Here is a 24862-nt window from a genome sequence, read left to right on the forward strand (position 1 = left end):
TCTCTTCAGCCGAATTCTCCACGACTCCTGAAGAAATGATCACTACCTGTCTGCCTCTGTTTCTGACTGCCTCACTGAACAGTAGCCAAAGATGCAAAGATTTTGTATCATGTTTGTCTGTTAACTAGCCTATTCTATAATATTTCCTGCAAAGTGATACTTCTCACATCAGGTGAAACTTTTTAATAACGCGCTCATACACTGAGCATTTATCATTTAAGTGTTCCTCCGTGACCAAATAATATTACAGGAATATTAATTAAACATTTTGAGGTGCAATGCACCCCCAGTACACGTGGATCTGCTGTGGGCAGACAGGTGAGGAGGGAGCAAGTGCAGGGAAACGGTGCGTGTATCCTCCTGTATGTCAAACCATTTTCTCCTCTGCTGATTGGCACTACACTACACTACACTACCGACATGTTAGCTTGTGTGTGTGGCTGTCCGTTAGTGTGTGTGTGTGTAGCTGTGTGCACGGCATGAAACGGCTTCTGTGTGTGAGTCTGAGTTTGGCACAAAATCGGCTCTACTAGTGACTGTCCGGTCACCGGTCAGAGCAGAGCAGGCTGAAAACCAGCAGATTTTGGTCACGTGCCTTTACAACATTCTGTGTCAATTATATTTGTTGACCAAAATATTATATCTTTACTCACGTGCATTAATGAGCACACAGAAAGTCAGTCAGTTTCCCCACTGAACTGATGAAGGAAACCCATGGCTGAATGTTAGCGAGAAAGAAATCTGGAGGCATGGAGCAGAAGGTTTAAAGGTGTGTGTGTGTGTGTGTGTGTGTGTGTGTGTGTTTGTGTCTGCGTGCGCGTGTGAGGTAGAAGGACAAAAAAGTGGAAGGAAAGGAAAGAGAGGAACAATTTCATTCCAGTACAATTGAGCAGGTGGCTGCTGATCCTTGTCCATCACACATTCCATCATGGACCGACATGGCTGACTTGTCACCTTGAGTCACATTCACAACTCTGGCTTACACATAAAGCACACGCATGCACACAGTAATGCAAGCGTACCCGCACATGTGTGGAATACAGCCAACACACTCTGCTTTCACTGTTACTTGTTAGGGGGGCGATTTTTGACCAAAATGGTTATGTTCCCTCTCCCCTTCCTTGTCCCATTTATTTGTATTTGTATTTGTGTGTATAAAATGTATAAATAGAGTCTGTGTTATTGCAGAGAGCCAGCTAGGATCCCAATAGGCTGTATTGGTTGAAGCCATATTGATCCTTATCTGTTTTATGCCAATTTATATTTAGCACCAAAGCCTGTGAAGACAAATAAGATGCCAGCAGCATGAAACAAATCAAGATTTGATGGTGTGTGTGTGTGTGTGTGTGTGTGTGTGTGTGTGTGTGTGTGTGTGTGCGTAAAAGACAGTGACATGTGGGGGGTGTGAGGTTTGAAATATGGCCCTCCCTTTTATAGTCCATAAAGAACACAATCAAATGAATTATGGCCTGATGGCAGCTCATATATCGGCATATGTCTCTGTGCTGTTTGATTTTAAAGTGCAACTACAGTAAGTCTTGAATTTTAAAGTAGTCCAAAATAATGTGAGGTTCCTCTCGAGATTTGTCAAATTGAGATCCATACTTCTGAGACACAATGGTTCCATCTAGTGGGCAAACAATGCCAACAACGTAATAAATATTCTCTTCACTTGTTTTTTGGAGCTGGTTGTGTGCGATGTGTGTTTCAAAATCAGCTCAGACTTTTTATTACACAATATAATATTTATTTTCTTTTACACAGTGATCAGCTACAAACACTGTTGCCTACAAACAGGCAGGTTAGCATCAACAGACTCAAGGAATACAGTGATATGTTACAGCTCTGCTTATGATACAGCCAGGAAGTCTAATTCTGGTCAATCTTGTTGCAACAAGCGTCACCATGTACAGAAGAAAAAGGCTACCGTTTGTGGTAATATTAGTTATTTTGCTACTGAACTGTACAGAAAACAGTTTAACTCAGTTTAGCTCATTATGTTTAGTTTGGTCATTTGATAACACGGCATATTTCTTTTCCCTCACAGCTTACATGCTCACAGCTGCTCCAGACTTTCATGGCCCATAACAACAAATAGAACGTACACCTTTTGACAATTTGACAACTAAGCAGGACTTTCACTTACATCTCCCAATCACACATCAATATGCATGCAAACACATGCACAAATGAACACAAACGGGCACGACAGACTTACATGCCTGTGCTTCAGCACACACACACTTTCTATTTACACTTTATGAAAGAAAACTGAATTTTTTGTGTCCTCGGTTATTCTCTTGGTTTTAAATCCTGAACGGTTGTAATGCTAATGTTAACTATACCGTTTGACTCTGATTGAAAAGATTTGGTATTTAATGACAATATTCTTTTTCATGATTTCATGTGATTAAGATATCAAAAACAGGTATGAAAATGTGTTAGTCAATAAGGCAATTTGAATACAACCATTCATTGTCAACTTGAAGTAAGATCTTCTGTGGACCACCACTGACAGACCACCACGGTTCATACACAGCACACACAATAACACACATTAACTGTTTTGAGTGTCATCAAACAACAGCTGATCACAAAAGAAGAAAAATGACTGCAGACTCCACATGTATAAAGTGCTATAAATTAAAGTATATACAACTTTGCCACGCCCTTAGTGAAAAATAAATGCATGATTGGAGTTTTTGTATGTTGGTATTGCATAGCCAGAGCTGGCACAGTGCAGCATGGCCCTCAAATTACAGCAGCAACCTAAGTTGTTCACAGTGCCCTCCAGCTGTTTGTACCATGTGATCTCTGTTTACTTCTTGTATTAATGTCAGTCAGATTGTCCAGGACTCCATGCCTTGAGGTTTTATTTTGCATATTTTTTTGCTCGCAGACTCAGTGCGTCTTTTTTTTTTTTTTTTTTAATTTAATTTAGTGTATGTTTGCCTTTAGCCTCTGCAAAACTCCACATGAAGTTTTGGCAACCAGCTTCTGTGTATGGAGACGGCATCTGGCTCCACCCATCACTGCTGACTCCGCTTTTGAGTTACTGAAAGAGCAGAGAGAGAAGTTTAAGAAAGGTAGATAGTAAGAGAGACATAATAATTAAAGAGTGAGCTGTATATACTCACTGTATCGCTCTCCCCTTCTGAGTCTCTTCTGGACTCTGAGCTGCAGTGCAGAGGAGAGTACACCCAGCCTCGGTCCTCCTGATTCTGCTGGTTTTAAAAATAGCCAGCAGAGGGCAGCAGCACAAGAAAGCAGAAAAGAGGAGAATCATGAGAGAAGAGCAAGAGAGACATGGTTTTGGGGCTTTTTTAGTTATAGTTTATATTTGGAGTTTTATACTGCATCAAGAGGATTTTCCTCTTCCTCAATGTGGAGGTGGGATGATTACAGCTGAACTAAACTTTTACAGGCTGTCAGTTACAAAGAACATATGTTCTTGATATATACATATGTTTGTGGAAACCTAAATATCCATACAATCTTCAGATGAGTTTTGGTACTGACATTGAAGATATTACTGCATTCTTATTTAAGTTTTGCCTTTCAATAGTGTGAAGTGAGAAGGAGCTTTAATAAGCAGGTGATTTTCAATGTGAGAAAGGGAGATCTCAATCTAGCTGAGCACTGTAAACACTAAACAGTCGGCTCCAGATGCAGTTCTGAGGTCCTCACACACCGAAACTACAGTTTACTGCTGCTAACATGTTACACAAGTATGCATGCTCCATATCAATGCACATGATGGCCCTTCAGAAGCTGCACATATTAATATGCAATGCCTTTTTTTGCAGGCATTACCACAAAATAAGTCGTGGGAGATACAGTTGAACCTTAAGTACTTCTGAAGATCCATAACAAGCTGCGTTCTGACAGTTACCAGCATTGGGATGGGATGTGGAACACATGACCCGAACTACTTTGGTGATGACTTACATTGGAGCTTGAGCTAGAGTTTAGCTTACGGCGGCCAAGAACTGGAGAGTACACCCAATATCTGCCATCTGCATACTAATGGATGAACACACACACACACACACACACAGATGAACACATGAATCCACATAAAGAGTGCGCAGGAAAATAAAGGGATGATAAATTAATGAATTATTACTAAAGAGAAAAGTAAGATGTGAATGAGAAAAGAAAGAGGAGAGCAAGAGGAGAATGGAGAATGTACAATACAATGTAATGGTATTGAAAGTTCCACAAAAAGGGAGAATAATGGAAACTGCCATTGAGATTGACAGGATGCGGGAATGCAGATTGACAGATATAAATACATCATGCTCTGCAGGAAAGACAGCCCTGATGTTTTGCTGAGTCATTCAAAAGCATGAACTTTGACTGCTGGCAGCCTCTTGCTTCAGAAAAAAAAAACTGCTTTGAGAGCGAGAGCAACCCCCAAGTACGTGCAGACTACAACACACACACACAGCCTCCACCCCCTCACCATCATAACTCTACCACGCTGTCCTGACTGGGCCACTGCAAGAGACCCAGAGAAGAAAAACGGTCTTTACCCTCTGTTAGAGGACTGACAACAAAACAACCCCAAAGAGGGCTTCCTGCAGTGTACTGACCGCTCTAGGAAATGTGATCTGATATTTTAAATCTTTAGTTGAACAAGTTAAAGTAATTGTCCATTCTTACACATGAAAACTTATTGTCTGTTTTTTGGACACATGGCAGTTCATTTCCAGCTTTTCTGCTTTTGTTTCACTACTTTTAAGCAGCTTCATTAGCTCTTCTTATTTTTACATCCCCAGCACAAATGAGAAGGCTGAGACATAATTTCAGAAACTTACAAAGTAGATGTCGGACACCGGCACCTCCCCATCCAGTGAGTTGTGGCTGCTTGACAAAGACAGCTGATTGCATGATGGACGCGACGCCCGCTGAGGCCTCTGGGGGCTTGCAGGAATAGAGGAGGGGAGGTGGTGAGGTGAGCTCTGGGTGGAGGAGTTAGGAGATGCGGGGCAGATTGGAGTGAACGCTGAGGCAGGAGGGACTGTGGAGGTGTTTGGGACAGGGGCAAGAAACATGGATTTTGCAGCTGGAGAAGAGAGAGTGGAAGACTGATCGGCTGTTGGAGAGGTAAGGGGTTTGGTTGAGGGACGGATGGATGAGGAAAGTGTGGCGGAGGTTTGGCCGACTGATTGGGAGGTAGAGGAGGAAGACATGAAGGAAGGAGGAAGAGTGGCGGAGGAATGTGTGGAGGTTGGACTGGTAGAGGGAGGGAGGGATGAAGGAATGATACGATCAGGTGACAAGTGGCTGGGGGAGGTTTCTTCTGTCAGCTGTGTGAGCTCTGTGCTCTTTGGGATTTTACTGTTTAAAACAAGAATGAAAAGAGTTTTCACAATACGACTCAAACTTTGCAACACAGTTATGGACAATTCTCTATTTTAGAATTTCTGTTTGCATGTACCTGAGCTCAACCTGAACTGTTATGGTGTCCTGCTTCTCCCCATCAACTTTCTGTGACCTGAAAGCACACAGGATGATGCAGGGTTTAATGTTTGAAGGGAAGACCACATTTTCTTTCAGAATATCATCATTCTAGATACATTAGTAAATAATTATGTAATCATTCTTACCTTGCCACACTTGGGGAATGCATCTGTCTCCTGTAGCGCGGGTGCTCAGGTGTATCGAAGGGGGTTGTGGGTAAGGAGTTGTTAGAGGAGAGGGTGGTTGCAATAGAAGCTGTGGTGGCATCTTCAAAAGAAGGAGGAGTGCAGGGTGGCTCTTTTCCTGATATTTACCAAATAAGTTAAAAAAAGAGATCATGATTTATAAATGCAATATGTGAAATATAAAAAAAAAAGACCAAAATCTGAAATGATTTGCTTCACCAAAATCAGCCTTTAACAAATGAATTATTGGTATTTCCATCAAACCTTTCAACCAGGAAGCTAAGTAAAAGTGGACCGGACATAATGTTTTCCCTACATCTATCATACTTTACATAGTTTTTTACTAATGAATATCTTGTCTCGCTTTGTTAAAAGTTTTACTTTGCTTTTATACTGCTGCTGCTCTTCCACTTCTCCTCAGGGATCGGTAGAGGCTCACTTCATTTAATTTAGAGGGAAAATGGAGCTCTCAGCTGCAGACAATTGAAGCTAATAGTGTGCCAAGTTCAGAGAGGCTCTGTGTAACAAGGGAGAACCAGCACTCAAAGGTCTATCTTTGTTCTCAACTATTTTATTCAAGCAGCACTAGTAAGCTGCAAAAGCATCCTCTCACAAACTTTGAAAAAGGCTACTGACACATTGCCAAAGAGTCCTATAGTACCCAGTTTAGGTGTAATAGTATCAAGGATCCCTTTTTACATCTTGGTTGAGAATCCTTAATGGATGCAGTGTGTAACTTATCTCATTGTTGGATTAATACAGAAGTAAAAGAGTGTAAAAGTTATACCGTTGTCCTCCAGCATGGGAAAGCTTCGAGCTCCTCGTAAGTTATCCAAGTTGTCCTGGTTTTCCTGCTGGTCATCACTTACTGAGGGACGCTTTCCAATTGAACCCGTTCCAGCACTGGACTTGGACATGAGAGGCCCTCGTCCTCTCTTAGATGGAGAAGATCGCAGTGCTGTGAAAGCACGGGACATTTTGAATATTCTCACATCAAAAAGTAAAAAGTAAAAAGTGTAATATTTGTACAGTATTTTGGCATTGGCACAGGAGGATATGGCTCATAAAAATGTGTTCACTAACAGCAGCTCTTCTTGAAGACGATGGTGCTGCAGAATTTGAAGAATCTCTCAGCGTAGAAACCAGGTCTGTGAACTGACACTGTGTCCTGTGGAGGGTTGAGGCAGAACAATGAACAGAATGGAAGAAAAGGAAATTCAAGATATTGTATTAATGTTATACTTTTAAAACAAAAAAAAGGGTTACATTTATTAACCTTTTCAAATAAAAAACAAGACACTGTGACAAAAAATTAGAAACGGTTCAGTGACTTTGTCTTTTCTTTTCTTGATTACAGACAGTTATGTAACTCACCCCGTCATGAATGAGGGACTTCCAAGAGTGCTCCAGCTTCTTGATCAGTCTGTCAGACAAGACAATTAAATCATTTGGTTAAAGTCATTGAACAACTAACTGTAGTTACCTGGCAACACAAGGCTGAATCAGTAACTTCAGTCCCACTTTTTTTTAATGCATATCTTAATACTTGATTTTGTGCAGGGCAACACACAGTTATTGTGTCCATGTTTGTCCTGGCAACAGCTGTTTTGTGTCTCTACTTGTATTTATGTAGAAACAGATGCATCTGGGATTCGTTTTTTTCCGCTGTGCTCTCGCTGCCTTTTAATATTCCTTGTAGACACATAATGCCAGGATTACTGTAAGCCTAAACCTAATCATTTCCTGCCCTTGTAGCCAGACAAAAATCCAACTTTGTCATTTAATATCTCCTGAAATGTCCTTTGAGTATTTGACTGAAATGATGAGTACGGCAGTTACGAGAGGAGAAGTCAAGGTATTAGTAGAGCACTTTGAATGACAATACACCTCCATTTTAAATTAACTTTGAAAACTTGAATTCAATATTACGAAAAATGTTATGCTGCTGGAAACAACTGGTTACCATAGAGACGGACACTAGTTTTGGTTAGTGGTGTTTTTAAATCAAATCTACATTTACCATACATCCTTAATGTATACTGTAATACTATCCTTTTCTTAAAGTCAATCATTTACCTATATTTCATGGAACCTTGTGTTTGTTATTTGGGCTGCCTACCTGTAGGACTGCAGAATGTCAATGATTCCAATGAACAGCAGGAGGTGCTCTCCTTTAGCGCCCACAGCTGGAATTCCGCCCATACTGCAAACAGGAAAGAGTAAATTACCATCATCTATAGATGTCATGTGAAATGAGGGCAACAAACTGAGTTGACGTACGTGTCATCATGGTCCAGGGTGTCTCTGCATGTGGAGCCTCCCTGTATGGACTCCATGGCAGTGGAATATAAAGCTCTCTGAGCTGCACGCTTGGTTTCATCCCCGCCTCCTGCAGGTGAGCCCTGAGACTGCTGGTCTCGCTCTGCTTGGCTCTTGTTGTGGACCCCCAGCAGCAAACTGTAGTCCATAATCTTAAAACTCTCCAGAACCTGAAGGGAAACAGTTATGATATGTGAGAACATTTTCAGCTGCTTCATACTTTTATATTCCTTTGCTTTTTTTATTTACAGTAAACTTCTGAACAATATAGCCTCTGTTTGGTTTGCCGTGTGACTTTATAAAAAAAAAAATCAAAAAAAAAATCAACTGCATAGATTTTCTCACCAGGCAGTCTCTCTGAAGTGTTTTGACCAGAGCGCTGTACGTGTCTTGGTCCAGATTGAGGCCCTCAGGAATGTCATTCAAAAAGTCCAGGTCTTTAAAAGTGGGTTTTGATTTCTCTCTCTCCTTCTTGGATGCTCTCCTCTTGTACGTGGACCCCTTCAGATCAAACTTGAGGTGCATGCGTACAGAGCGCGGTAAAATATTGTTCATCACAACAACTCTGATGTTCTTGCCCCCACACTGGACGCAGTAGAGGCCAAAAAACTTTGGCAGCAAAGTCCGAGGGTTCTGGTTCAGGTTCTGGGTTCATAAAACAGACAATGGTAGAAAAAAAAGAGAGAAATTATTTAAGAATTACAAGCATTATTTAAGTATGGTATGCAGTCTATTAGCCCTTTCCTACATCCTGAGCTAAACGGCATACAGTGCAGGGAAAGCGCAGCACCGGAGATGTGTAATAATTAAAGGCTCAGTGTGCTCTATTGCTTTCCAAAGGCAGCCAAAGTACTGTAATTGCTGGTCTAAAGTCTAAAGTCAAGGATACAGGTCTTAGAGGCAGATAACCTTTGTTTCCCTAACATCATTATCCTGCTTTGGCATTGTGCAGGAGGACAGAGACACGCAAAACCATTATCTCCCTCCATAATGCGTCACCTCAGGTACCTTAGGTAGTTTTCTCCTACAGCCCCAACACCCACTTCTCTATGACGTACACTCTCTCAAACAGTATTACTGTCCAGTGTCCTTTACAAATGCATTAGAGAAAACAGCCATGTGAAATAGCTGATATAATAGATCTAGATTTACTGAAAACCTTTTTTTTAAATGCCAAATAACCAAAGAACATTCATTTACATTAAATCTAAACCAATCCCATTGCATTTTTGGAGATTAAAATAATAAATGAAGTTATGCTGCTGTGCCTCGCGCATAATTGTGCACAGCGTCTTATTTAATGTAGAAATGAACTAACGGGTTCTGGTGTGGTGGGATTGTGCAGGAGACAAAACTTAAAACCTGTGCATCACAAAATGTCATTGACTGTGCGCTCTTGTGTACATGGGCACAGTGAGTCTAAGTGACCGCAGCCTTAAAAACAGCTCAAATCTAGCATCAAATAGAGACGCATTAGATGTAAGCGCAACTGGGCATGGAAGATTCAACTCTGAATAAATGTATTCATGTTAAGTTTAAAATGCAAATTATTAAGAGTTTACAGAAATCCCATTTGCCCTTTGCACCTAGTTTTGCACCAAATGATGCACCCATACACACAGCCTGATGTATTTTGGCTGCAGCACCATGCACCTGCAGGACAGAATGACATCCACAGGCATCAGCCCATACAAGTGCGTTTCTCCAGTTAGCATGATTAACTTTGTTAATAGTACTTAGCCCGTGTCTCTGTCAGGAACAAACCTTGCCGCTCAGTTCTATTAGAGTCAACTGCTGACGTCACTGCTACTTGGGCAAACAACAGGGGGCAGGATAAAGAGGATAAAGATCACTGGAAGTTTCAGCGAGTGTTTTGCCACTGACCATGCGCTCATGTCCCGTGTCTACCCAACCACAACTCTGAATAGAGACTGTATTACAAAAATGTTCACGGATCGGGCCTTTCCTAATGGGGGCAAAGAGTTAATCTAGAATATATCACACCTTTTTATGTACCTGCAGATAATAAAAAAAAAGTCGATTGAAAACATTCATTCTTTACATTAATTTACCCTTTTTAGTGCGTGTTGTGTTTAGCTGATGAATGTGTCTGTGCTAGCAACGGAATTTTAAACCAAAAAAATGTATTTAATTTATTATAATTACATATTAAACATGTAGAAACTAAAGTATTGGAAACTCCAGAGTGTAGCGTAAAACTCCTCTTCACAGACAGACAATTCCCACCAAAGAACAGCAGATAAACAAAACAGAGAGTGCAAAACAATCAAGTTCCCTCTCTGGCCTGTTCAGGAAGTTTGTTCAGGGCCGCTATGACAGCAGAGATCAGGCTTTTCCCAAGGCGAGCCCTTCTGCACCTCAGTGCTCTGTACCTCCGTCCTGAGGGAAGTGGGGTGAGGTGAGTGTTCAGTGGATGTGCGATGTCCTGTTCTATTGAGGTTGCAATGCATGTGATAGCGATGGTTTTTATTTACTTCAGTCTGTAAAATGGCCCTGCCTTTATTTGCGACAGGCGTCAATACAAGACGGGACTTTAATTATTTTCAAGCAAAACTCGTGCACATGCAGGCAGCAAAGATGAGAAAGACTATGAAATAGAAAAATGACAGCAGAAAGAATATTTAGCTGTGAGAAAACGTAGCATATCAATTAACAAAATTAAATCACTTAATCTTGCTGGCAAAACAGCATTCAAACCTGCTTCATGGCCTGTACACATATGAGCATTATTCTTTCTTTCTTGGAGCCATACAGCGTTTTCTCCTTATTTTTATATTTCGACACTAGACGCATTGGCTCCTCTAATTGAGACGTGTCTTTCTTTATTGGTCAAAACGTGCATCAACAACAGGCCAGTAAAAAGGACTAGGCATTAAATCGGTACATTTAACGGTACTTTAGTTTATTAGGATCCCAATTAGCCCAAATATTGCTGAGGAACAAAACCACCTTTAGAGTGTGACTGTGTGGTGACATCTCACAACAGGACAACATCCTATATAACCACTTTCCTCAGAACACAACATTACAACACTTACAGGACATGACAAAAAATGAACACAGTCACAATATGAGGTCAGCTTCTGGCAACAGAACTGATAAGATGTATTTAATGTTGACCTATTGATTGCAGAAATTACTGTTTTAAATGATTTAGTTTTTTTTCTGCTTCCTTTTACAATAATAATAATAACCATAATTATTATTATCATCATTACTATTATTAGAATTATTCTTATCATTATTGGTTTAGTACTTAACAACCTTTTGTCACTTTTGGCACGTTTTCCTATAACACCTTTTGTGTCTTGCAACCACAGGTTAAAATAGACTTTTCTGTCGTTTAAGAACAACATAGTGAGAAACCCAACCTAAACCAACTGTAACTGAGCAACTGAAAGCTCTCATAGTCACGTAATTCTATGTAAAGCCATTTTTGTTCCTACCTACACACACAATGTGCTTATTAACTACAGTTTTTTGCATTTTCGCATTGGCTTAAATCTTTCAACACCAGAGTTCGCCACTTGATGCAAACACAAATACACAAAAATACATACATTAGCACACACGAATAGACAAACAGTCTAATGCACTCAGTCATATTACTATGACCACAGGCACATACTGACCCTCTCCAGCCACACCACACAACAACCTTCATATTAATTAGATTTTCAGCCAGCTGGCTCACAGAAATTATGATGATTCTTATCATTATATAATATATAATATGTATTCACAATACTCTGTCAAAACATGCAGCTTTAATAAAAACTAAAATAGAGTTTTCCTTGTTATATGTCTGGGATGTGAATTCCATTCATGCATGCTCGATGCAAAACTGTTCACTTAACTGAGTTTGTTCTTGGTTTAGGTAAATGGATTCTTATGAGGAAGGTGCTTGGTTTGACTTACCATGTAGTATCCAGGAAGAAGTTTCTGTAGAAACTCGGCCTCTTTGTGCATAACAGTTTTAACGATGAACTCATCATCGCGGGTTACGTAGAATATGGAGCCACTAGCTCCTGGGTTTGTCAGCTCAATCAGCGGCTCGTTACACAGAGAATACTGGGGGGATAGAGACACAGGGAGACAAGATTAACATTACATTGGTGTTTAAAACCTACAGTAAAGTTTGACAATCTGAAACCACAATCTCTGAAAAGACTGTTTCAACATACAACAGTAAAAAGCAGACTAGAAAAAGAAGAGTGTGTCTCTTTGCCAAATGTCTTTGAAAAATGTTTAATTGAGTGATTTGCTTAACCCGAGTTTATAATTTCATCCTTAGTTGAACACTTCATGGGTACAGCAGGGCTGCGTAGCGCTGTTAATGTGGGATCCAACAGAGCTTACAAAAAGCCAACCAAAAGACTAACACCTCTACCCACTCACATGGCATTGCTCATCAGCAGCTGAGCAAGAAAGGAACTTTGCTTTAAAGTGCAACTGTGTACACGACTGAGTAGAAAGGCGTTCTGTGTGTGGGAGGGAAGAATCGCACATCCACACTGTTAAGAGTCTCAACTGTTCATTATGACACTTACACATTCATTTAGAATCAGTAACTTAACCATTTTAAACTGCACACATAGCAGCTTAACACAAACACTGAAGTAGGCAACAGCTGACTTAAAATGACACTTAATATCTTTCAATGATGAGGAACCGTTAAGACTTTATAAATAACGGCATTAGTTCTGTTAAGTTGGTTATAATCAGGACACTTTTACTGTAAAGTAGGAGGACGTGTCCGTGGATTTTAGTTAATTTGTCGAACAAAGTAATTCAATTTCGCAGCTTTCTAAATCAGCACAATGCAATTATACCTGTGCTCCACCTCTCCTCCACCAACACACAGACAAAAAAAAAAAACACTCTGACTGTCTGCTGTCAGCACTTGGAGTTTAAAAAAGAAAGCTTTAGTCTGCTAATCTCCCTTTGGCAAAGGGAGACCGTGAGCTTAAACGTGAGGCCAAGAATACTGTATGTCGATGCATGTGCGTGTATTTGTACTGTATTTGTGCTGCCTCCCATGCAAAATATGTAACAGCACGTGTTTTTTCACCATTGTTCATCGCCTTCGATATCTTTTCATGTGAGTAGGCGTTTAATGTTCATGAAGGGAGTGAACATGTTTTCTTTGATAAATCCACTTATCATCATTTAAAAAATTTCAAACAGAACTTCAGACAAATCTTTTAGTTCACCATTGTTAAGTGGTATGGTGTTAACAACACTGCTGTAAGCAGCAAGCAGGAGGCATAGATCAGAGATTTTCCAGACAACTGATAAAAATATGATTTTAAATGAGTTTGATGTATTAAAATGTTTATTTCTTTATCTTTGATATGATTACTTGATCTGCCTGTTTTATGTTTTATTTGGCTATCCTTGTGACTTTGATTTTGAAAAGTGCTCTACAAATTAAGGTTATTATAAAGGTTAGAAAAAAATATAAATTAACACCAATTCACTCAAAATACACTCACATTTATACAAAATGTAATGCATTCAAAAATATCATATGAATTCAAAGCAATGTGATGCATAACATGATCCTTCTTTTTGAGGTCATAGAATGAGACTGTGTGAGAAATCACAGAGGCCTTGTAGTAAGAGCTGTCAGGAGGTATACATTTTTCAGGACGGCTACAATCCAACAATATAATCAATCAACGATTTAATTTTTATCTATTAAGCACAACAACAGTTATATTTCATGACTCTTTCCATACAGAGCATGGCTACACCTTTCTCTATGATCATAATATTTGCAACAGTAGCAAGGAAAAACTTTGTTTTAAGAGACAGAAACTAGGGCTGCTAGTTTTTGGCAAAAAGCATAATCACATTTATAATATAACATATAATAATAAATACAAATAAATGAACTATGTTTGTACTCAATCCAGCATGTAACAGTTTGAAACATGGAGAGATGGACATAAAAGCAAAACAGAAAGAGTAGCAGCCACAGAGTCCAGTATGTCATGCTATGGCTCCCTCTGCTCCTTACTTCAATTAAAGTGAGAGCTGTTTTAGTGGAAGGGGCAGAGGACATGCTTAATTTACCACACATGATAAAACCTACAGACAAAACAAGCGCAACATGGCATGCGTCACACTGTAATTGTTTAATCTTGGTTATCTTGTTTTCAAGATCCTGGGAAGCCAAAATCATAATTGAAATTAAAACTTGATTAATTGCCCAGCCCAAACAGAAACCCAAAGCAGAACCAGACTCATCAGTGGAGAGTACCAGTCTGATGATAATCACATTTTGAATGAGCAGGTTACATGAGTTTTCAGTGTTCTCATTCAAATAATCACTTTGATGGGGTATACTGTATGTTAACCTGTATTGTTTTTACGTGTTATGTCTGTAACTTTGGTCAAATGTGCAGCTGCCTGTCTCAGCCAGGACATTGTTGTAAGAGAGATTATTCATCTCAATGAGGCTTTCCTGGTTAAATAAACTTTGAATACATAAAACATAACCTTAGTGCTGATTCTGTATGTAACACAAAAATTGTTTCACTTTAAAAGCACTTCAACCTCTCACAATGCATCACCAGTTCAAAATAAAAACAACGTGATAAATATCTCACCAGGTAGTCATCTGGTCGGATCCCAAACAGCTCTCTGAAGTACCTGAAGGCCACAGGGGCGTAGGTTTTAAACCTGAAGTCTGGGTAGTGGTGGGCTGGAGTGAGGTTACTGCCTTCACTGTAGACAGACCAAATGGAAGAGGAGATGAAGATGAATAGTTATTCAAGTGACTTATCACACACTTGTGTACATAAACATCCTCTCACACAAACACACCTGGGGAAGAAGATGCTTTCCACAACATAAAAGTCCTGCATCAGCACATCTCTCTCAGGCTTGGAGCTGAGGTTGCCAACAGTATATCCAATGCCCAGCTGGATGGCCCCTTGCAAGGCAGAGGAGGTGGTCTGGAGGTGGAGAAAGCCGGTGTGGGTGGAATGAGTTAGTGAAATCGTGATGATAAGTAAACCTACAAACAATATTCATGGCATAAAGTAGAAAGAGAGACAGACAAAGAAAGAGAAAAAGTTTACCTTCTTGTATGTTGTCTCTCCGGAGGCATCAACCCTCCTGTGGCCGATCTTTTTCTCATGGCCTGGGCCGAATGGGGACGGCATCTGTCACAAGGAAAGAAAAGAGAAATACAACAGCAGGTTATACTTAACATTGGTATTATAATGTATATTGTCCCTACCGAGGTTTGAATTGAAGCATGCAGAAAACCGGTACAAATGACAGAAAAAGAGACAATTCTGAGATGCATTGAAGTCGCGTCTCACCTCCGTTATCTGAGCTCTCCTGGCTGAATCTGTAAGCAGAGACGCACAGAAAATAGGAGGGAGAAATAGGTTGAGAAGCTTTTGGTAAGTACACCACCTGACAATATAACATTATGTTCATTTAGCATGAAATCCCAACTTTGAAAGCCTTTCATTAGGGCATGTGTCTAGTTGATTTGCTTAACATTTACTTGTGTAAATGTTGAGACTTTTTCTTTAAGCTGCAACATCAAGACAACCCTCACAGCAGAGATACATTCCTTCCAATCCTAAAAAGAAATGTACATGTGAAATCATCCTAATATAATATCTATTCTTTGTATGATCGTCTGAATAGGTTTGGGTGCACAGGAAATTGGAAATTCAAGTTTACAAATTCCACCCAGCCCCCCAAAAGAACGCAATCTGCAGGGCCAGATAGTGTGATATGATAAGCTCCAGACCAACCCCTAACTGACCCTCCAGTTAGACTATTTTATCTAATTTAGCAACTTTCATCATAATTCAGCATCATCAGTCTCATTCAAAATAAATCGTTGGTCAACTCACCAGCAGATGAGTTCAATGTCTACAGGTTATCAATATTCTGGTGGTGCAGAAAGTCTCACATTAAGTAGTTGACTACTGCAGAGTGTCGTCTTTGTTTTCTATTCCGGGATCAGTGAGATTTGCACTGAGCATGTAGGAACTCTGGATTGGATTGACTTCCTCTCTAATCTGAGTGCTGCCATTGGCTAAAGTCTCCAGATGACATCAACAACCAATCACACACGTAAGGATTAGAAAGAATCTTTTCCACTGACATGAAGGAGCCAACTTGTTCATTAGTGTATTTGTGTAGAAGAGGAACAGAGGGCAGGAAATTAATGGGAAAAGAGACAGTTCAGAGCACTTCGTAGCACCACTAACAGCTCGGTTAACATTATTGCGCTAAATCGCAGGTCATGTGAGAGAGAAGATTAAGAAAGTGCATCTGATGAAGCACATGATGAACCTTTAAGCCATTATACAGTAAAGCACACAGTTGCAGAGATAGCATCAAACTAAGGCAAGGCAAAACACATTACTTGTTGATACACAATATAATCCCTAATAATAATTAAGACTAGTGGGGAATCAATGCAAACAAAATCACGCAATCAGAATTTTGAATATTAAAAGCATGATTCTGCTATGCCTGTATTCTATGCAATGTAAACTTGCTGATTACAGTTCACCGTAGAAGTTAAGCATGTCAGCATGCTACTATTTGCTAATAAGCAATACACATACAAGGTACAGCTGAGGCTCATGGAAAGTGTCCTTACTTTTGCATGTATTTTGATCCGATAATACAGATATAAAAGTTACAAGAACATAAAAAAAGAATCATTTTGACAGGGATATAAGGGAAGTACATTTCTGTACCAAATCTGAGAGCAATCAAGCAAATAGTTGTCACAATTTAGTCCAAACTAAAGTTGCTGACCACTGACTAAGCTACATATCACCACAACCGACAAAAGGGTTGTGAATAACAAGCTTTATGATACGATGTTATTATGATCCTTTGGACACAGATAGGATGTAATATTGATACAATGACATGAGACACTATCACTGGTCCATTTAATATAATCAGTTAAACTTGTGCAAACTGAAAGCAATCCAGTGTTTCCCCTAGGTTTACAGCGTTGGGGGGGTGGGGACAAGCCGAAATGCCGACACAGCGACACGACCCCCAAATATAATGGTCGGGGAAACACTGCAATCAACTAAAATGTAATGACAGTTTTATTTTTGTACACTGCATGATATTTAAACCCTAACCCAAACCATTAAATTCTATTTTGAGAAAAAAACGAATTTTGTTCACTTAAAAAATGCAAAACAAATTTCCTGTTTAATAGCAACTTCAATTTATGTGAAGTTTGTTGCGTTTCTCTGAATATTTTAGCTCATTACAAAACCTTATGTTTGTATAGGTATGTCCTTTTGGGGGGGGGGGGGGTTTGGCCACACCTGTAACCTGCAGATTAACTCTGTATCAAAGCCTGTCAAGAGGAACAATGGGTCGGATTTTCCTCGGGCAGACACACACACAATGAGTCTCTGTGGGATTAGGGTCAGGCTGGAATAATATGACATTGAACTGTCAACAAATAACATGTACTGTATTATATGTACCTGAATGTGTTTGAGTTTAAACGCTATGGAAATGTTAATAACAGAGAAATCACTCAGATATTCTTGTGATGAAACATTTTGTGCCAGTGTAAGAAAATTCTGCCTTAAGGCCTGTTTGTGTGTGTCATAAGTAAAGAGGATTAGATATCTCTCTTAGCGGAGAAAGTGGCAGCTTGTTGCTGTAACATTAATGTGACACTCAATGCAGAAGCGGGTTTCATGCCCAGAGGTTTTCTGCACACAAATATAATCTGGTGGATTTAATAATAATTATCCATATGCAACATTTATATATATGAGCATACACATACAATGCACAAACAACATGTGGGACCCCCTTAAGTCTTTTTTTTTTTTTTTTTAAATGTGCACATACATTTCATAAAGTGGTCATGCACATTCTGTCATATTTATAGCCATGACATCCACAGAGATGCTTGGAATTGATACCCACAAGGGATTAGTGTGTGGTTTATAATATAATTCCATATCAGATTATGTAAAGCCCTTTTTAGATTTAGCCTGGAAGAGCAAAAAAGGAGTTGGTAAGAATAATTGAGACAGATAGATGTTGAAGAGAGGAGCATTGACACCTGAGGGTGCAGAGTATGTGTTGTAGTTGCTTTGCATACAAATGATGTACTGGACGTGTGGAGCCTACATGTACACAGCTCCACAGTCATTCTGGAGATATGCAACAGTCATCCCTGTGTAGTACATATTTGTCAGGTCTCGTGTAATGGTGTGTAAACATCACTAATTTGCACCTTGTGTGTGTGCAAGCCCTGCAGTGAACAACAACTGTGGGCCATTTAAAACAGAGCAGCACTGACTTGTATCTTGACACTGTCATCTAACCGAGCAATTTATTATTCATCTCCACAGCTTAGGTTCCTCTATTGAAAAGGTTACTCGCCGCTTTAATGACATGTTTAAGGTAATATTTAAGGTAAACGTGCTTTGACAATTTCAAATGATGTATAGTAAGATGCTGCCCACACGTCTAGCCACAGTGAACCTGCTGTCACCGGAAGCGAGGTTTAAACAAACCCACCAAAAATGATTAGACTCGGCTGCTGACCGAAATTAGGCCTGCATGACTTTAACGCAAAATGAGTCATACAAACCGGTGTCCCTCAGGTCAAGCTGTAAACAGAGGTCGGCGCCCGCCTCCTCACTCGTCCTCCCGTCATTCCCGGTTTCCGCAGTCCCCCCGTCCATCTCCCGGACGGTTCCTGACGACGACGCGCAGATACCTTCCTCAATGACAAGAAGATGAGGTGGTGAGCGCTGAGAAAGGATGTAGAAATCCTGTCATTTCCCCATCTTCCCTGCTTTAAGCTACATTTAAATCATTTCACGACAGTATTGTTGTCGCCGTGCTTAACCAAGCTTAGCCACACGTTCATATCCAGCGGTGCTGATCATCTCTGCCGCTACAGTGCGTCATCATTCTCACGCAACGTACAGCATCATGACGAGCAGCGCTTTGAGCGGTAGATCATCGCACCGCTTTTTATTTTACAGTGGATGGGAAAGGAGGCGACTAAGTTTAATATGTTATAAAAAAAAACAAGGTTTGATTCGTTTTTTTGTATTTTGTTAGAAATTAAAATACTTCAATTTGTGACTTTCAAGGTTTTAAAATCGTATTTTTTCTTAACGTTTCATCTTTTTCTGCAGTAAAGTGTTTACACAGAAGCATTAACACATACCAATGTAACCTATATCAAAAGAATAATTAATAGGGCCCTATTTGCTGCTCAATTGGCTCCTGAAATCATATTTAAAAAAAATTAATAAAAAGGTACCATTAGATAAACTGGATAATAGTTACTTTATATAATAACAAGCAACAACAAGTCAGTACATTGTAATCAGGCTCCAGAATTTTTTTTTTTCCACCACTGAAGCAGCAGGGTTAAATCCAAGGCCACATCTGACATGTTGCTCAGCTGGGGATTGAAACCTCGACCTTACGCTTGAGGTAAACACTCTACCAACTGGGCTACAGCACCAATACTCTGGAACTCCCTGCCCATCTCGTCAATTATTGTTCCTGATTATAGCATGTCCTGTTCTCATTATACGTTTGTTTTGTGGATGTAAAGCACTTTGTGACCCATCTGTGAAAAGTGCTATAAAAATACACTTAATAATGACTAAATGTCAAACTCATAAAATGGTTGCTTATACTTTATCCACTCTAATGGTATTGTGGTAAACATTCTGTAATATACATAAAAACTTTCAGTAACAATTCCAAATTTCACCCGGAGAGCTACTGTTCAATTAGATTAAATATGGACATGTTAAGAGACAATTTAATGTTCAAGACAGCATTTATTTTCCATTTTTTACAGATAAGTCATGAGTTACAGAAATAAGTGCAAACAATATCAGTAGTTTTCAACAATCAGAGCAATGTATGGCATCTTATGTTCTTAAAGAAACTGACGTTGACACATGAACAAACCTGGTACTTAACATTTAGGAATTCTAAGTTGGTATTTAAAAAGGAAAAGCCATTTCTATTTTGCAGTAAGTGAAAGGTGGAGAGTCTCTACTACAAAAACTTGTGAATGTCCTCTCTCATGGTCTTATGGGTTTGGTGTGGGTGGTTCTGGAGTTTTGTTGCACGCTGAGGATCATCAGGCTTGCCCTACCCAGTAATGGGTTTACAGACAGGCCGTCACTGGTCCAGATACACACATCAACACCCTTGAGTCCATGAGAGAGGTCAGGAGTCAGACAAAACACATGGTAAACAGCAGTACTACAGGTACGTAGGGAGATCCTTTTCAACAACCTGCAGAAAGAAATAAGATATCTTACTGAGCGAGATGGTGAGCAGGGAAAAGCACCATGAACAGAGAAAAACGGTCTGATGTGAAGATATAACACTTGACAAAAGGGCACAAATCTGATAAAGGAATTATAAACTACCACTTCCTCTACTCTTGTAATCCTTTTTTTTTTTTTAACCACAGTAAATATAACCATCTTTCATAATCTGTAAAAATAATGGCTACATGAATGCCCACAGAGGAAAAATAAATAAATAAATGTATTACTGGTACTTTCAGAGCACAAGCCACTTACACTGGGATCGTCTGTTGGGCCGTATCTCTTCACCACCTGTCCTTCTCTATTTATCAGAAACTGGAGAAATTAAACATCAAAATATTAGCACAACTCGTACTTTAATCAGGTTTGGGGAAGAACAAGAAAGCAACACTCTACTGAATATGAAAAGTAGATTAAACAGCTTATTAAAAATCACCTTTGTGAAGTTCCATTTGATGTTGCTGTGAAGAGAGGAAAAAAAAAAAAAAAAAAAAAAAAAACTTGTATTACATCACAACAACACTGCCTTAACTTCCTCACTGATGAACAGAGTTATTGGTCAGTCATGACTCAGCTTGGTCCCAATTGGAAACAACCTCTTACATATAAATTAAGTGACTCTTTGATGTGAAAATGAAAACACAAAACATTTTTAATCAAGATTACAAAATTGCATCAATTTCTTGGGTATCTTTATAGTTTAATATTTAAGGTGATGTAACAGAGTCAGAGCAACTAGTTTTCAAAGGAGCAATATGTAACAGACGGGTGGCATTTAAAATGGGTACTGCAGTCCAAAGCCAAGACATTGGAGAGAGCCCCCTCTTCCCATCCCCTTCTCCCAAGAGTAGATGTGCATGTGGGTTGCCATTTTGAGAACGGGGGAAGCTTCAGTCAGCTCTGCACTGGTTACGATGTTACAATTCACTTGGATGCTTTTGAATCCGCTTTTGGTCTTTAAACCAATTATCCTAGTTTATTAGAATAAATAGACTAGTTTCCTCTTCTATTTATCCTAGTTTTACTACGTTTCTGTTTTGGAGGTGATTTAAAACTGTCTAGTTCTCTGGTCAAAACTAGTTAAAATACAGCCCAATTCTGACTGGAATTTACACTTAGGAGGACATGCTGGTAACATAACATGTTTCCTCAATGTCTAATGATATAGTACGGTAATTTTATGATTAAATTCAGTAGATATCTTTCATATTACTCCATTAAAAGAAATCATACTGTAAAAGAATACGATGAACAAAACCACAAGATGAAATTAATGGAAAAATTAAGAAAGCATTATCTAAACGATAGTCTAAAAACTTGTGATTCAACCAAAGTGACTTTAGAAGAGGAAGACAAGAGTGTGATGAAGCAATAGAAAACTTCAACAGGATATGTTACAAGTTACAATTCACTTAGCAGACACTTTTATCCATATGACAGTTCACATTCTAAATGAACACAAATTAAATGCATGCTCACTTAAATTCTGTATACTCAATCATGACTGATAGACTGTTTAACTAAATATAAAAAAAACATTGTAACAACTCACTTCCCCAGCATTCCTTTGCCTTTGGGCTGCGCCTTCATCCACTTCCACAAAGGGAGAGCATTGTCACCATTCACATCAATCTTACTGAAGAGGTCAAACTCAGCATTGTAACCTTTGGCAAACTCTTTGATCTGTTCATTAGTCCCTGGCTCCTAGATCACAAAAAACAACAAGATTCAAATTTAACATGGAAGTTTTGCAAATTAACAGGATATGGCACATTTTCTCCATTAGTGTATCTTAATTAATCAACAATCCTTCTCAAAAACATATTACTGGTAAACAGAAAGAGGGAAATAGGAAATTAGATGACTTCCATCCTGCCCGGGGCCCGTATTCACAAACGTTCTTAGAATCATCTGAGAGCTCCTACCTTAGCTTAAAAAAAAAAAAAAAAATACTAGCACAGATGTTTAGCTTAGGAGTGATTTAGCAACAGTCTCAGAGCAACTCTGAGCGAGGAAGAGAGAAAACTTTTATCTTTGTGAGGAGGTGTGGTTGACCCCTTGACTAGGTATGACACTTTCAGAAGCTGTGATTGGTTGATGCAAACAAATGGCAAAAAGCTCTCATTGATAAGAGGTAAAGACAGATAGACAGACAGTGAAGTAGATTAGGCCCAAGCATATAATGTAGTCAGACAGTGTTTAATAATTAATACTATGAAGTTAACATCATAAGACATATTTAATATAGCCTACAAGATGTTTGCAATTACATGACCACTTGTGAAGCAGCATCAGCATGTGAAGAGCTTTAATCAGTGATTGGATGCACCTGTGAGTTAACCACATGTAGAGAAACTAAACATGCCTGTCTAACTTTGCACCGAGTAATGTCATAGGTGGATTGATTTGCCTGCATAAACAATTGTCTGTTCGGCCCAACTATGATTCAATAAGAATATACTTCATGACGTTTTCGTAGAACATTTCTCCAGTTTCTATACGCTTAAGACTGTTAAAAGTCCTCATCACCACTCCTAACAGTTTTACTCCTTAGGAGCTCTCTTGGTGACTAAGACACTTTGTGAATAACTTTCATGTTTACATGGAAAGTCTAAGATAATGTCATGATTCGGAGTATTTTGTCACGAGAAGTAACAATCAGTACTTCGGAGGTTTCGTGAATACAGCCCCAGGTCTCGTTTAACATTTTAACCAGAACTCATGCATAACAATACTATTAATGAGTTTAGTCTCTTCAATAAGAAGAGCGTTGAGCTGGTGGAAGTTTTAAGATGAACAACCTGTAGTTTAACCATTTAAGAGTAGTTTGTTATTAAATGAAAACATTGACAATATTAAAGAGTGAAATAAAGCAATTAAAAATACATAAAGCTCTTATCACACGAATGATTTTTTACCTGTCCACCAAACTGGTTGCATGGGAAGCCCAGGATGCGTAAACCCTTCTCAGCATACGAGGCGTACATTCCCGCTAGCTGAGTGTAGTTTACCTTGGTCTTTCCTCATTTAGAGGCTACATTTACAATGATGCACACATATCCTCTGGCAAAACAAAAACAGAGCAAACAAGAAGTTAAATTAAGCAAACATATGTAAATGACAGCTCTTTTATTTTCTACTCTATACTGCTTACATTCAAACATCAATAAGCAATCCATCTCATTAACATTTAATACCTGTATTTTTCCAGGGAAACCTCATTCCCATCAATATCATCGGCAGAAAACTCGTATATCGACTTGGCACTCTGCCAGTCGGTTGCTTGAGCACACTGTAAAGAGGGAAAAGGACAAATAATATGTATAGGGAAGTGTGAGCGATGAGTAATACAGCTGAAGGGTTTGTAGAGTGTCACAGATGAACACAACGAAAACGGACCAAAGGGCAATGAGTAAAACAGACCAAAGGGCAATAAGTAAAACGGACCAAAGGGCAATAAGCAAAACAGACCAAAGGGCAATAAGTAAGCTCAAGCCTAGTAAGACACATGCAAGTAGATTAGATGAAAGGATGTTAACCGTGGCCCCGTTTATTACCAAGTGCACTTTGGCCTATTTGTTTCACCATAACGTGACTCAAACAGGTTTAGACTGCACAGTCCACAATTACTCACCTTCATGCAAAAAAACGCCATCTCACTAAGGATTGAGGGAAGTCGGCACATAGAAACACAATTTAGAGGTTTGATCATATTAAAATAGTGGACGCGTTAAACGGATATCATCAATGGGTTGTCTGATGTTATTGAACATCACCAATGTTCAGAACTATTGGCACAGTTATCGCCATATACATGTATCCCTTCATGTCGAGCGCTGACAGCTACTAACACCAGTCATACTTTCATCACAGAAAATCCGAGATGTTTGAGTTAATTGTCTGTGGAAAACTGAAAGTAATAAACCGAAAATTAGATACCGTCCGTGAGCCTTTATCTTACATCCTTAAGCTAGCATCATTCTGCTGCGTCAACACCGGACCCATTTACTTGCTACACAGCATTTAAAAATAGAAAATCTTCATTTGACCTACACATCGTTCAGCATGCAGGTAACATATTTACTTTAATGTAATACCCTTAGAATACACACAAAGTGACAGATATTAATATTGTCTTTACACTCACCATGCCTCTTACCAATCCTTTGCTGCCCAACGCACCTAACAACACGGTCGGTCTCAGGAGCCACATGACGGCTTCTTAAATCCACTGTCACGTGACCTCTTATTCCCGCCCACTGAGGGACAGTGGCGCACCACTGCGGCTGCGCACGAAGCACTCTGGGCCCTTAGTAATATTTAGTCTATGGTCCTTTGTAGCAGCTTTACCTGACAGGTTTCTGCAGACTCTTCATCAGTTTCCAAACATTGCAGTCTTCGATTTTGAAACAAGGTATTTGATTTATTTATTTTTTCACACTTGTGTAAATAAGTTGTGAGCACAACATCAAAGCTGGGGTAGGCAGCTTTGTACAGAAAAAAACATTTCTCAGCTTGATTTTG

The 24862-nt window shown here is 39.3% G+C and overlaps 2 protein-coding genes across 9 annotated transcripts; both read right to left on the reverse strand.

The window, feature by feature from the left end:
- Positions 1–2911: 2911 nt before the first annotated feature.
- On the reverse strand, positions 2912–18943 carry LOC109984067 (phosphatidylinositol 4-phosphate 5-kinase type-1 gamma-like). Of its 7 annotated transcripts, none has more exons than XR_010666326.1 (18): positions 18619–18942; positions 15326–15354; positions 15080–15163; positions 14823–14953; positions 14606–14723; positions 11910–12062; positions 8316–8615; positions 7932–8140; positions 7771–7854; positions 7026–7074; positions 6735–6819; positions 6439–6609; positions 5613–5769; positions 5444–5500; positions 4821–5343; positions 4466–4500; positions 3138–3221; positions 2912–3055 (listed from the first exon to the last, which is right to left on the reverse strand). XR_010666326.1 is itself a non-coding variant. In XM_065953934.1 (18 exons), the coding sequence occupies exons 1-18, from the start codon at positions 18710–18712 to the stop codon at positions 3053–3055; spliced, it is 2406 nt and encodes an 801-aa protein (XP_065810006.1). In that variant the 5' UTR covers positions 18713–18943; the 3' UTR covers positions 2912–3052. The 7 variants fall into 7 exon arrangements, 5 of the variants coding, with proteins under 5 accessions (XP_065810006.1, XP_065810005.1, XP_065810009.1 ...); XR_010666327.1 differs by having other exon boundaries at positions 3138–3224; XM_065953934.1 differs by lacking the exon at positions 4466–4500 and adding an exon at positions 3949–4023 and having other exon boundaries at positions 18619–18943.
- Positions 18944–19814: 871 nt separating this feature from the next.
- Positions 19815–24637, reverse strand: LOC109984079 (phospholipid hydroperoxide glutathione peroxidase-like). Of its 2 annotated transcripts, none has more exons than XM_020634093.3 (7): positions 24486–24637; positions 23536–23630; positions 23257–23401; positions 21891–22042; positions 20775–20799; positions 20594–20653; positions 19815–20300 (listed from the first exon to the last, which is right to left on the reverse strand). In XM_020634093.3, exons 1-7 carry the CDS (start codon positions 24549–24551, stop codon positions 20268–20270), a joined length of 576 nt encoding a protein of 191 aa, XP_020489749.2. In that variant the 5' UTR covers positions 24552–24637; the 3' UTR covers positions 19815–20267. The 2 variants fall into 2 exon arrangements, with proteins under 2 accessions (XP_020489749.2, XP_065810010.1); XM_065953938.1 differs by lacking the exon at positions 24486–24637 and adding an exon at positions 23973–24008.
- Between the last annotated feature and the right edge of the window lie 225 nt (positions 24638–24862).

The sequence above is a fragment of the Labrus bergylta genome, chromosome 4, assembly GCF_963930695.1.
Source record: "Labrus bergylta chromosome 4, fLabBer1.1, whole genome shotgun sequence".
In the NCBI taxonomy this organism is placed as follows: domain Eukaryota; kingdom Metazoa; phylum Chordata; class Actinopteri; order Labriformes; family Labridae; genus Labrus; species Labrus bergylta.

Bases quoted from the DNA above. Each gene is read 5' to 3' on its own strand.
- LOC109984067 (XM_065953933.1), bottom strand. From the start codon at position 18,712: ATGGACGGGGGGACTGCGGAAACCGGGAATGACGGGAGGACGAGTGAG. The intron at 15,355-18,618 runs GTTTGTATGACT...CTCTGCTTACAG, and splicing joins GCTTGACCTGAGGGACACCG to ATTCAGCCAGGAGAGCTCAG. The intron at 3,225-3,948 runs GTAAGTCATCAC...TTTTAAAACCAG, and splicing joins ACTCTAGCTCAAGCTCCAAT to CAGAATCAGGAGGACCGAGG.